We start from the raw sequence: 14,485 nt of genomic DNA on the forward strand, positions 1-14,485 counted from the left end.
TCTAATTTCATGTTTTAAGACATATTGCAGACAATTGTAGTACCCAACAAGGAAGCAAAGTCATTGTAGGCTATAGACAGTTTATATACTTTGCTGACAATTGTAGTACCCAACAAGGAAGCAAAGTCATTGTAGGCTATAGACCAGTGGTAGCCAACCCTAGCCCTCCAGAGCTACCAACAGTGCACATTTTCCAGACAACCTAGCTGCTGCACTCATTAATCACTGGCACATTTTAAAAGATACACAGATGGAGCTAATTAGCTCACTTGTGATTCTGTGAGGAGACCTGCAAAACATGCACTGTTGGTAGCTCTCGAGGACTAGGGTTGGCTACCCCAGCTATAGACAGTTTATATACTTTGCTAACTGCCCTAATGCATTTATAATGTTAGAAAGTTTAAAGGTGCCCATACCGGGTGTGATGAGATGCGCGCTCCCGGGCACATCCCATTGCACAGCACATAAATTATGCACTGCCTGTACTTTTTTTTAACTAGATTGCATTGCATCTAGATCAAAACGCACAGTGCTTTAGCACATTGCATGAGTTTTGAACTAGATGCAATGTGATCTAATTTAAAATGCATGGTGCACATAGCACCATGTATAGGCACCTTAAGACCTTTGACATCCTAAATATATATATCTAAGAAACTTCTCTACTCAAGAAAACACCTGTACCACTCAGATTGCGCTGCAGCAAGCAATGGTACACCCGCCACTGCTGCTTGACTGTGACACACACACACACACACCATATTTATATTATCTTTTTTCTTTAATGGAGGGTGGGATTAGGGGGACGAGGGTACCAAACTCCAACTTGCCTCCGGGCAACTAGGATAAACATACATCACTGAGTGGAGTTAGCATAAAGTGTTAGAGTAGACACAAGTGCAGGAAAAGACACAAGGACAGCTGCAACTGGATCCCACCCCTTCAACAGACCACACCCTCAAAAGACCCCATCTCCATGATTGCTGCTTACAAAAATTTCCCAGGCTGGTTTTCGATCTCAATCCACCCATGCCTGGCAATATGGTGGTTACAGAACAAAACTATTGTTATTACATGGTAAATGATTTAGTAACCAAAAGTCAGTTATGAATACCACTGCTACTGCTACTACTACTACTACCACTACTGCTACTTCTACTACTACTACTACTAATGTTACTACTGCTACTACAGCTGCTGCTGCTGCTGTTACTGCAACTGCTGCTGCTGCCACTACTGCTACTGCAACTACTGCTACTGCAACTACTACTGCTGCTACTACTGCTGCTTCTGCAACTACTACTACTACTGCTGCCGTTGCTGCTACTGCTGCTGCCACCTGCTGCTGCTGCCACTGCTACTACTGTTACTATTGCTGCCACCACTTGTCAGCCTTAGGCATTTGCCTAGGGTGCCAGCCACTGGAGGGCGGCAGTTTGGAGCAGGCCCCCCCTGGATGGAGGTCGGCGGAGTGAGCAGCCCCCCCCCAGCATCACCTCCAGTGGAGTGACTTGGCGGCCTTGGAACAGCAGAGGACCTCAATCCCAGGGTAAGTTTACCGCAGCTCTCTGCGGGTAGAGCAGGGGAATCCCCAGGTCCCTCCCGCGCTGCATCCCCCTGCACCCTGGCACCCCTGCCCCATCGGGTGACACGGCCAACCCAGGTCCCTCCCACCCTGCATCACCCGGCACCCCCCCCCCCCACGTCAAGTCACACCGCATCACCGCATCGCAGGCAGGCAAGCTCCACACCCCCCTCCCTCCGTGTATCAGGTGAGCGCCGGGGCACCCCGCCTGGGGTGCTCCAGTGCCTAGCATCGTCGGCCCTGACTGCTGCTGTTACTACTACTGCTACTGCTGCTCCTACTGTTACTAATACTACTGCTACTACTACTGCTGATGCTACTGCTACTACTTCTACTGCTACTACCACTGCTATTACTACTGTTACTAATACTACTACTACTACTACTGCTCCTACTGCTGCTATTACTACTACTGCAGCTGCTACTGTTACTACTACTACCACTGCTACTGCTGATACTCCTACTACTCCTACTGCTGCTGCTGCTACTACTGTTACTCCTACTACTGCTGCTACTACTACAGTATTACTACTGCTACTACCACTGCTATTACTACTGTTACTAATACTACTACTACTACTGCTCCTACTGCTTCTACTACTACTACTGCAGCTGCTACTGTTACTACTACTACCACTGCTAATGCTACTATTGATGCTACTACTGCTACTGCTGCTACTCCTACTGCTACTACTCCTACTACTACTACTACTGCAGCTGCTGCTACTGTTACTACTACCACTGCTACTACTACTGATACTGCTACTGCTGCTACTACTGTTACTCCTACTACTGCTGCTACTACTACTACTACTACTACTACTATTACTACTGCTACTACTACCACTACTATTTTTTTTTTTTTTTTAAAGAAACAGGATAATCTTTATAATTCAGAACAATAACAGCCCTTACTTTATTTTATTGCTAATATTGAAATAACACTTTAAGGCTAAAAATAAACACTCAATTTTCTGGGCTAAAGCTTTTGTTTAAGCCAATTGCTTAATAATACTATTTTCATTATCATGAGCTTTGGATGTATGCATTATTACATTGTGTGCATAGTCACAGCATACTCACAGCAGAAAAGCATCATAGCTCCCGTGATGTAAAAGCGACATCCTTTCTCCAGCATAAAGAGCTGCCCAATGAATGAAAACAGGGCAAAGCAGCAGAAGATAATGGACAGGATCATGAAAGCTTCCACTGCCCTCATAGCAGAGTCTGAAAGAGAGCATTTATACAAGTGGCAGATTATTATAGGATCACCTGGGGCTATAGACGCTGAGGCATTATACTAACATAACTACCAAACCCACTATACTGCACATGCTAGACACATGCTTGATACCCAGTATACTGTACACATGCTAGACACATGCTTGATACCCAGTATAATGTACACATGCTAGACACATGCTTGATACCCAGTATACTGTACACATGCTAGACACATGCTTGATACCCAGTATACTGTACATATGCTAGACTCATGCTTGATACCCAGTATACTGTACACATGCTAGAGACATGCTTGATACCCAGTATAATGGACACATGCTTGACACATGCTTGATACCCAGTATACTCTACACATGCTAGACACATGCTTGATACCCAGTATACTGTACACATGCTAGAGACATGCTTGATACCCAGTATAATGGACACATGCTTGACACATGTTTGATACCCAGTATATTGTACACATGCTAGACACATGCTTGATACCCAGTATAGACACATGCTTGATACCCAGTATATTGTACACATGCTAGACATGGTTGATACCCAGTATACTGTACACATGTTAGACACATGCTTGATACCCAGTATACTGTACACATGCTAGACACATGCTTGATACCAAGTATACTGTACATATGCTAGACACATGCTTGATACCCAGTATACTGTACACATGCTAAACTCATGCTTGATACCAAGTATACTGTACATATGCTAGACACATGCTTGATACCCAGTATAATGTACACATGCTAGACACATGCTTGATACCCAGTATACTGTACACATGCTAGACACATGTTTGATACCCAGTATATTGCACACATGCTAGACACATGCTTGATACCCAGTATACTGTACACATGCTAGACACATGCTTGATACCCAGTATATTGTACACATGCTAGACACATGGTTGATACCCAGTGTACTGTACACATGCTAGACACATGCTTGATACCCAGTATACTGTACACATGCTAGACACATGCTTGATACCCAGTTTACTGTACATATGCTAGACACATGCTTGATACCCAGTATACTGTGCACATGCTAGACTCATGCTTGATACCCAGTATACTGTACACATGCTAGAGACATGCTTGATACCCAGTATAATGTACACATGCTAGACACATGCTTGATACCCAGTATACTGTACACATACTTGACACATGCTTGATACCCAGTATATTGTACACATGCTAGACACATGCTTGATACCCAGTATACTGTACACATGCTAGACACATGCTTTATACCCAGTATATTGTACACATGCTAGACACATGCTTGATACCCAGTATACTGTACACATGCTAGACACATGCTTGATACCCAGTATACTGTACACATGCTAGACACATGCTTGATACCCAGTATATTGTACACATGCTAGACACATGCTTGATACCCAGTATACTGTACACATGCTAGACACATGCTTTATACCCAGTATATTGTACACATGCTAGACACATGCTTGATACCCAGTATACTGTACACATGCTAGACACATGCTTGATACCCAGTATACTGTACACATGCTAGACACATGCTTGATACCCAGTATACTGTACACATGCTAGAGACATGCTTGATACCCAGTATAATGTACACATGCTAGACACATGTTTGATACCCAGTATACTGTACACATGCTAGACACATGCTTGATACCCAGTATACTGTACACATACTTGACACATGCTTGATACCCAGTATATTGTACACATGCTAGACACATGCTTGATACCCAGTATACTGTACACATGCTAGACACATGCTTTATACCCAGTATATTGTACACATGCTAGACACATGCTTGATACCCAGTATACTGTACACATGCTAGACACATGTTTGATACCCAGTATATTGCACACATGCTAGACACATGCTTGATACCCAGTATACTGTACACATGCTAGACACATGCTTGATACCCAGTATATTGTACACATGCTAGACACATGGTTGATACCCAGTGTACTGTACACATGCTAGACACATGCTTGATACCCAGTATACTGTACACATGCTAGACACATGCTTGATACCCAGTTTACTGTACATATGCTAGACACATGCTTGATACCCAGTATACTGTGCACATGCTAGACTCATGCTTGATACCCAGTATACTGTACACATGCTAGAGACATGCTTGATACCCAGTATAATGTACACATGCTAGAGACATGCTTGATACCCAGTATAATGTACACATGCTAGACACATGCTTGATACCCAGTATACTGTACACATACTTGACACATGCTTGATACCCAGTATATTGTACACATGCTAGACACATGCTTGATACCCAGTTTACTGTACACATGCTAGACACATGCTTTATACCCAGTATATTGTACACATGCTAGACACATGCTTGATACCCAGTATACTGTACACATGCTAGACACATGCTTGATACCCAGTATATTGTACACATGCTAGACACATGCTTGATACCCAGTATACTGTACACATGCTAGACACATGGTTGATACCCAGTATATTGTACACATGCTAGACACATGCTTGATACCCAGTATACTGTACACATGCTAGACACATGCTTGATACCTAGTATACTGTACACATGCAAGACACATGCTTGATACCCACTATACTGTACACATGCTAGACACATGCTTGATACCCAGTATACTGTACACATGCTAGACACATGCTTGATACCCAGTTTACTGTACATATGCTAGACACATGCTTGATACCCAGTATACTGTGCACATGCTAGACTCATGCTTGATACCCAGTATACTGTACACATGCTAGAGACATGCTTGATACCCAGTATAATGTACACATGCTAGAGACATGCTTGATACCCAGTATAATGTACACATGCTAGACACATGCTTGATACCCAGTATACTGTACACATACTTGACACATGCTTGATACCCAGTATATTGTACACATGCTAGACACATGCTTGATACCCAGTTTACTGTACACATGCTAGACACATGCTTTATACCCAGTATATTGTACACATGCTAGACACATGCTTGATACCCAGTATACTGTACACATGCTAGACACATGCTTGATACCCAGTATACTGTACACATGCTAGACACATGCTTGATACCCAGTATATTGTACACATGCTAGACACATGCTTGATACCCAGTATACTGTACACATGCTAGACACATGCTTTATACCCAGTATATTGTACACATGCTAGACACATGCTTGATACCCAGTATACTGTACACATGCTAGACACATGCTTGATACCCAGTATACTGTGCACATGCTAGACTCATGCTTGATACCCAGTATACTGTACACATGCTAGAGACATGCTTGATACCCAGTATAATGTACACATGCTAGACACATGCTTGATACCCAGTATACTGTACACATGCTAGACACATGCTTGATACCCAGTATACTGTACACATGCTAGACACATGCTTGATACCCAGTATACTGTACACATGCTAGACACATGCTTGATACCCAGTATACTGTACACATGCTAGACACATGCTTGATACCCAGTATACTGTACACATGCTAGACACATGCTTGATACCCAGTATACTGTACACATGCTAGACACATGCTTGATACCCAGTATACTGTACACATGCTAGACACATGCTTGATACCCAGTATACTGTACACATGCTAGACACATGCTTGATACCCAGTATATTGTACACATGCTAGACACATGCTTGATACCCAGTATACTGTACACATGCTAGACACATGGTTGATACCCAGTATATTGTACACATGCTAGACACATGCTTGATACCCAGTATACTGTACACATGCTAGACACATGCTTGATACCTAGTATACTGTACACATGCAAGACACATGCTTGATACCCACTATACTGTACACATGCTAGACACATGCTTGATACCCAGTATACTGTACACATGCTAGACACATGCTTTATACCAAGATACTGGTCAGCTACGTTCTCTAGTAAACTACTAAAATCCTAATGTTCAAACTTATGAAAGTAAATATTAGTAAATTCTGAGTGTTACAGTATAATGGATAATCAATCACAGAAAACAATTAATTGCCAGGGGAATATAAGAATCTTGACCTGGATTACACAAATTGGATCATATTTACTTATATATTCTGAAAAATTATTAAAAGCAAAATGTCTCATCTTCAGTTACAAAATGTTATAGATAACAAAGAAAAAACAGCAATGTGTTATTTACTGCATCTTGGATACAATCCCCCCCCCCCGCTCCCCACCAAAATAATAATAATAATAATAATAATAATAATGTGCAGAGTGGTGAAAAGCCTCTATCTCCTTAACAGGGAAAGTCATTATGAGTTATACCATATATAAGCATAAAGGTCCTTATTGATTTGATGAGATTATTATTGCACAAATGAATACAAAAATAATAACTTACGGTCATCCCCATTTATGACATCAAATATACTGGAACATGATCCAATGGTGCACGTTAGCCAGATGCCTTGTGATGAATCCGCATTGGTCATTTTCAACCAAACCTGAAACCAAATAAATGCAATGATTTGTGTACACGTGATTTGTGCATATAATTCAACATACTGCTTATGGGACAGTTAACATTTTAGTCCATTTTGCTGTACTGAATTCTTATTGTAAAGTGATGGTAACCTTTAAATAATAAATACAGTGATATACACCTGTGGGGTGATGTAATAGGGTCTGAGTTTGCAGAGGTCCCAGATTGCCTGTCTTTTTAAAGTGGCCATCATAACCTCTCTGCTGAAATCTCGGACGTCTGCAAACTTGGTCCCTATTACATTTCTCCACTGGGGTCCGAAGCAGGCTGTAATGCATGTAGTCTGTAAATGAATGTATGTCACTAAGGGCCTGATTCAGGCCTGTTAGCAATGCTGCGATTTTAGCAGATGGACAAAACCATGCTGCACTGCAGGTGGGGCAGATGTAACATGGCAGAGAGAGTTAGATTTGGGTGTTATTATGTTTCTACGCAGAGTAAATACTGGCTTCTTTATTCTTACACTGCAGTTTGAACACATTCCGCCCAAATCTAACTCTCCCTGCACATGTTCCATCTGCCTCACCTGCAGTGCAGCATGGTTTGTCCATTTGCAAAAATTGCAGACTTGCTAACAGGTGTGAATCAGGCCCCAAATGCGTATATTCAATCATATGCAGAATTGTACGCATCACATCTGATGAATTTGCCCCATCCATGTGCTTGGTTTCGTAATCACCCTAATTTTCAGTGCATGCTTCCGCTAACCCTAGCCTGTAACATATCAGAAAGTAGGCCTTAATATGCACAATTCCACACAGCCGGCATTTCCATTATGCCCTCTTAAGGTGTCCATACATGGTGCAATAGATTGCATTGTATCTAGTACAAAAAGCATACAATGTGCTACAACAGCATGCTTTTTGTTCTAGATACAATGCAATCTAGTACTAAAAGCATGGGCTGCACCGACTTTCTGTGCTGTGCACGGGAGCGTGCATCATATTGCACCCGAAAAAACACACCGTGTATGGGCACCTTAAGAACTTTTGCCTATGTAAGAACTTCCCACTACCTCCAAGTTGACCTCTTTCAGCTCCCAGTAGCGATACAATTTAGCTACATCACCCGTAACTGCATTGCTTCGGGGCACTCACAGTACAAAGATCCATCTGCAATGCCAACCCTTTTCTGTATATGCCCCTTAATATCAGAACAAGAACAGAACATATACTAATTGTAAACATTTGTAATAATAATTACTACTAAGGTATTAAGACCTCTATTAAAAAGAATTCAATTACTTAAATTACGATATTTAATTCACACCAAAAACAGCAAAAGTAATATACCACTATAATACGTACATTGGAAATGGTTGCAACAAATAGCATTACGGTGGTGGCAATATGAACCACAAAGATGGCTGCCATGACGACCAACATGTTTGCAACTTCTTGGGGATGACTCAAAGAGATCCTAGGAAGAAAAAAGATTGTTGTGATACAAAAGAAGAATTGGAATGCCAATGATTCACAAACACAGAAAGCATGCGGTCTGAGTATATGTCACATACAGTATAGGATCATGCGGCTTGTAGTATTTTGACATAAAATGTATTTAAAAAAAAAAAAAGATTTATTCTATATGTAACAAGATAATAGACATACTGTAAGGGGGTAAATTTACTCAAGCTTCTAAAAGTGAAAAGAGGTATGTTGCCCATACCTACCAATCAGATTCTGTTTATCATTTTTATTGCACCTACAAAATGAGAGACAGAATCTGATTGGTTGTTATAAGCAACATCACCTCTTTTCATTTTTTAGAAGCTTTCCTAAATTTACCATTAGCTCTCTTAATAAGATGGATAATGCAGCAAATAATGACATTGATCACTGTTTGATACAGTCTGCACAATTTAGTCCATATTTATTAAACAGACTAGTACTGTATATGGCATAAAATTAGCGGCAAGTCTAACTGTCTCTTCTAACTCCAATAGCCAATGCTAAAACAAAACCATATTGTTGGTGGCAGTTCTGAGTACTTTAAATGATAGGATCTTTAGAACGTTTTTGCCCAGTTTCTTAATAATATAATTGAAAAGAACCTGTTACAAAGCATTTTTACACAATGTGCTACTTATGAGCGTCTAGCAGTATCCTGTTACAATCACTGTAATAAGTCTGAGGCCGCTGTTCTGCTCGTCTGCTGATTTCAGTTACAAACGCTACGGAACAACTGATTGCTTGATATAATTCAATAAAACCATTATTATTTCTATTTAATTATACATCTGCTCACTGCTCAATAAAAGCATTTAAACTTAATACATTCTTTCTGTAATAATTTGTATACATTGCAATACATATTGGAATATTATAAATGTTTATATGAACTGTACATTATTATTTATTAATCAGGGCTTAAAGCAGGGTTGCCGACTTTTTCTGTCTCCTCTCTGGGAGAAGCCCGGGGAGGAGACTTCCAGCTGCAGGTTGGGGGGCGGGGCTTGAGCTTTACATCATTAAGCCCGCCCCCAGGATGTTAAAAAAACCCCAATTCACGGATCTCCGTGGAGGGGGCGGGGCTAAAACGGCGCGATTGTGGACATTTTAGCTCCGCCCCCCTCCTCTGAGACCCGCGGATTACCTCATTAAATTCCAAAGGTATTTGCAAAGACGCCGCAATCGGGGGGTGGCGTGGGGGTCCCCCGGAATCCGGGAGGGTTGCCCACCTTGCCGGGGGGCCGGGAGGAGGAACCGATTTTCGGGATCCTCCCGGCCATTCCGGGAGGGTCGGCAACCCTGGCTTAAAGTGGTCCTGGAAAGGTTGGGAAACTCAGTTCCCTGTGCCACCTAATTACACCTCTCCCCACCCCCATTAGGCAGAGCCAGGCCTGTGGTAGGGTTTTTGGCACACCCCGGCCAACTTCAGATGGAGCCGATCCCATTAGAATGTCTCCTGTCGATCTGATCGCCATCCGCTGTCCCCTGCCAGTGTGCGCTGCCCAGGGTAGAAAGTGGTCATGCAGAGGTGGGGGAACTTATTTCTCTATGCCACCTAATAACATACCTCCCAACTTCTGTCCGAATGAAATAGGGACACTCGCGCGGCGAGCGCCCGAAAAGGGGGCGGGGCGTATGCAAATGAGGGCGCAGCTTATGCTAATTAGCCGCGACCTCATTTTCATACGAGAATAGATGCTGTGCGCATGCGCACAGCGTCTATTCTACTAGATTGGGGGTCTCCCAACTGTCACCCCCCGCAGCGGGACAATGCCTGCCGCGGGTGGGACAGCGGGACAGGACCCGAAAATCGCCCATTAGGCAGAGACAGGGCCAGTGGTAGGGTTTTTGGCATCCTCCTGCAAATTAGAATGCTTTTCTGTGAGAATTACTGTGCAGGGCCAATGTGGAGGTTGAAATGTTCCACCTCACCATTAGAGGTGGTGGAACTCTGTTCCACCCCGTTCCCCCTCACTTTCACCCCTGTCGCTGCCCACCACAATGGGGCACGCGCATGAGCTGCTCGTGCACCTCATTCTCGCCAATGGTACGCGAGAGCATGTGAGAAGCTTGCCCGTCCCCCTTCTGTCCCGTCCACTGGCCACGCCCCGCGCCAGTGCCCGTCATTGCTATGGATATGTCGTGCTGGTGGGCTGGCTGAGGCTGGCTCCATCTGTATAATGCTTTTCTGTTAAAATGACTGTGCTGGGTTAATGTGGATGTGGAACTAGTTGCACCTCATCATTATTTATTACCAGTTATTTTATAATGCGCACAGCTCTATACAGATGCTCCAAAGACAACAACATTCATCTATGTGCACATGTGCAGAACCAAACACACATTAGCCTTTATCTGCTTAGTGTAATTAGACAATAAATGCCAGTGAGGTAAAGACTAACGCCTCATTTGGGATGATAAAATGTGAAACAGGGTAAAAAACAGAGGTGGATATGAATAAATACATAAAAGCATAAAGGCTAAGGCTTTTATTGACATGCATAACATAAGATAGAGGTGGAATGTTGCTTCAGATCCAGTTTCTCATATTATAAAACTTAACACGTAATCTCAAGGAGTGCTATGGGTGAGGTGGTAGCCCTTCAGCATAGCTAAGTGTGACTTGCAGGCACACCTCCTACCACACTAACATAGATATAGGTGATGTAGATGATATCATCTGTTTTCTCTTCATGGGCGAGATGTGCTAAGCTGTGAAAAGTGGTAAAAATGGAGAGTTATAATGTACCAGCCAATCAACTCCTAACTGCCATGCTACAGGCTGTGTTTGAAAAAGTATAATTAGGGGCTGGTTATCGCCAGCACCAGTTATCATACACAACAATACATTTTAAATAGATAAAACTAATTTATAACTGTGCCCCATAATGTATAGAAACAAATTTTTGGGAATGCGACTTTGGGGATACTTCAGTAAAAGCATATGGTGCAGAGGTTGTGCCATTTTGGAACTGCTTCCACTATTCCCAGCAAGGGAAGCAGAGGGAAGACCAAATAGTATCATCAAGCCACCTGGACTGCTTAGTCTATTTGGGAAGTGGTCCAGCCTCAATGGAGGGTCTCTGGGTGACTTGACTGTTTTGAGCTTCTGAGAACCCAAGGTTCAGCACCATTTAAGAAGTTCCAGGAGGAAAGTTTGATTTGTACCAATCATTATTTAAAAATATTACTTCAATCATAGGTCTTAAGCTGGCCATATATCAGGACGACCAGCTTCAGATCCGAGTCGCCTAATGATATCCCTGTCAGATTCCCAGACACAAGATAGATCTTATGTGTGTAATTTAGCATAAGATCTATCTTTAGATCAGCAACTCCCAGCATACTGGTTGAGCATCCACCACCACCACACACCCTGCACCTCAGAGATCTGTGCAGGCAAATTCTGTATTCCGCCCTCCACAACCACCATTGCTCAGACTATTGTGCCGTTAGCTACAAATGAGGAGGACCAGACAGAGGGGTCTGGCATGGGCAGGGCCGCCAATAGGGGGGTGCTTTGTGTACAGCTGTCCCGGGCCCCGGCCTCTGGAAGGGCCTGGGCAGCTCATTTTGCCCACTGCAAACCCCCCCCCGCCCCCAGAGAGCAGGCTTATTTAACCCAGGATGCCAGCGGCCAATTGAAATGCTGCACTGGCTTTTGAGCCAATCAGAGGTTGCTTAACGGTAGACAATCAGAGCAGCTGCCGATACGTGGGCTCTGAGATTGGCTCACCAGCCGGTGCTGCACTTTAATTGGCCGCCGGCATCCTGAGTTGAAGAAGCCTGCGCTCTGCGGAAGAGGAGATGGGGGCGCAGGAGCCAGTTATTTTAAGTCAAGTGAGGAGGGGGCCCAGAATGGAAATGAGACCCGGGTCCCAAAATTCCTGATGGCAGTCCTGGGCATGGGCCTTCTCAACTGTCAATCCGCTCCTGCTCTGCCTCTGCTCTAACACATTTAGTTTCATTCTGAGATGTAACCATGACCAAGGTGGATACAGTTTAAATAAAAATATATCAGAAGGAAATCAGCCTATGGGGGAGTTATATCATGGGAAGAGATAAAATGGAGAGTGATAAAGTACCAGCCACATTCTAACTGTCATGTTTAGGTTGTGTTTAACAAATGACAGCTGAGAGTTGATTTTCCACTTTATCTCTCTCCAAGTTTTGACACTTCTCCTCCTATATGAGAATTTTGATGTCTAAATTCAGCATAATTGGACCTCATAATACCGTACCTTGCATTAGTTTACAGTATGCTGCTTCCTTTAGAATGATTTTGATCAAGCTTTATCAGCATTTGTTAATTTCCTTATCTTATCTTCCCTCTACGCCCTACCACCATTTTAACAACACTTACAGCAATGCATCTATAATTTGAGTCAATAATACCACTTTCAGACCTGCGACCTGGCAATTACCTTCCATTTTGAGTACCAGGTAATTTTGCCAGGTGCAGTCTGACCCCCTTTCACACTGAGCAGCCTGAAATTCCAAGGTAAAAAATGTCAAATATCAATTTGCTGAATTGCACAGATATTTGTTCAGTGTGAAACATTCAACCCGGGTCCCAGGTCACCGACCCTGGTAAACGGCAGGGTTTTAAGACCTGGGTTGACCCTTTCATACTGAGCAATTTACTGGGTAGAACTGCTTCACTTGGGCCCTTATTCTGATTGACGCGGACTTTACCGCGTACTTACGGATCGCGTCTTTACGGCGTCTGCGCATGCGTGGAGAACGCTACGCGCATGTGCCACGCCTTGACTCGGTACCAGTTCGGGCAAATCCCGTCCAAAACTGTTCACCGCTATCAGTCGGGAAATAGGGGCGTATTATGGGCGTCATGCGGAATGACACATGGGCGTAGTTTCAAAGTGGGCAAAACGGGGCGGAAACATGGGCGGACACGGGGGAGTACACTTATGTTGGGGGGCGTACATTCGGAAACCACTCCGAATGCACGCGATCAAAAAGGGCAGAAATGTGCGGTGTCCACAAGTGTACTATTGCTTTGCGGACACCACTCGTTCATGCGGTAGGCGAACGTACGCCTAATGACTACAAGCATTAACACCTGAACCCAATAGAATCTACTCCTTTACTCATTACTCACTAATAGGACGCTTGTCAGTGCTTTAATTGAAACCATTGCACTTGATTTGCTGTAAGGGTTAATGTGTGCAATGCATGTGTTAGGCATGCTTGTAAGGATATATTGGCATCTAATTGATTCCAATTCCAAAGAAGCATTTTTTTATGAGGATAGGTAATTGAATAAGTGGGTCATGTGATGTATTGCAGAATTGACATAATAGTGGGTTGTTTGGCGTAAATACTCCGCTTACGGGCGGTAGCACCGCTTGGCTCCCGTTCGGATGCGGTATTTCCGAGCATATACTCTGTAATACTCTGTAATACCGTGCAGAATCGGAGTGTTTCTCCCGCACACGCATGGTTTGTATGTCGTCCGTAAACACGCCCTGTTCTTAAAGAGTGAGTCCGTCCGAATGCGGAGGACACGTGGGCGTTTCTACGGACGATGGCCGCACGCGGCAAAACACCGTGGCGTGCGGACCGCACCGTAAGAATGCGGGAATATCCGCACC

At 43.4% G+C, this 14,485-nt stretch overlaps 1 protein-coding gene across 3 annotated transcripts in view; it reads right to left on the reverse strand.

Annotated features, from left to right (window-relative positions):
• The window catches only part of EMP1 (epithelial membrane protein 1), a 38,360-nt gene that overhangs the window by 1,983 nt on the left and 21,892 nt on the right, over positions 1 to 14,485 (reverse strand). For all 3 annotated transcript variants that reach the window (XM_083156579.1, XM_083156578.1, XM_083156580.1), the window contains exons 2-4: positions 8,730 to 8,841; positions 7,282 to 7,384; positions 2,669 to 2,812 (exon numbers count right to left, since the gene is read on the reverse strand). In XM_083156579.1, coding sequence (XP_083012705.1) covers positions 2,669 to 2,812; positions 7,282 to 7,384; positions 8,730 to 8,807 — 325 coding nt within the window. In that variant the 5' untranslated portion in view covers positions 8,808 to 8,841. The remainder of the gene's footprint in view (positions 1 to 2,668; positions 2,813 to 7,281; positions 7,385 to 8,729; positions 8,842 to 14,485) is intronic.

This window comes from Crinia signifera, chromosome 8 (assembly GCF_055691185.1).
Source record: "Crinia signifera chromosome 8, ASM5569118v1, whole genome shotgun sequence".
NCBI classification, from domain to species: domain Eukaryota; kingdom Metazoa; phylum Chordata; class Amphibia; order Anura; family Myobatrachidae; genus Crinia; species Crinia signifera.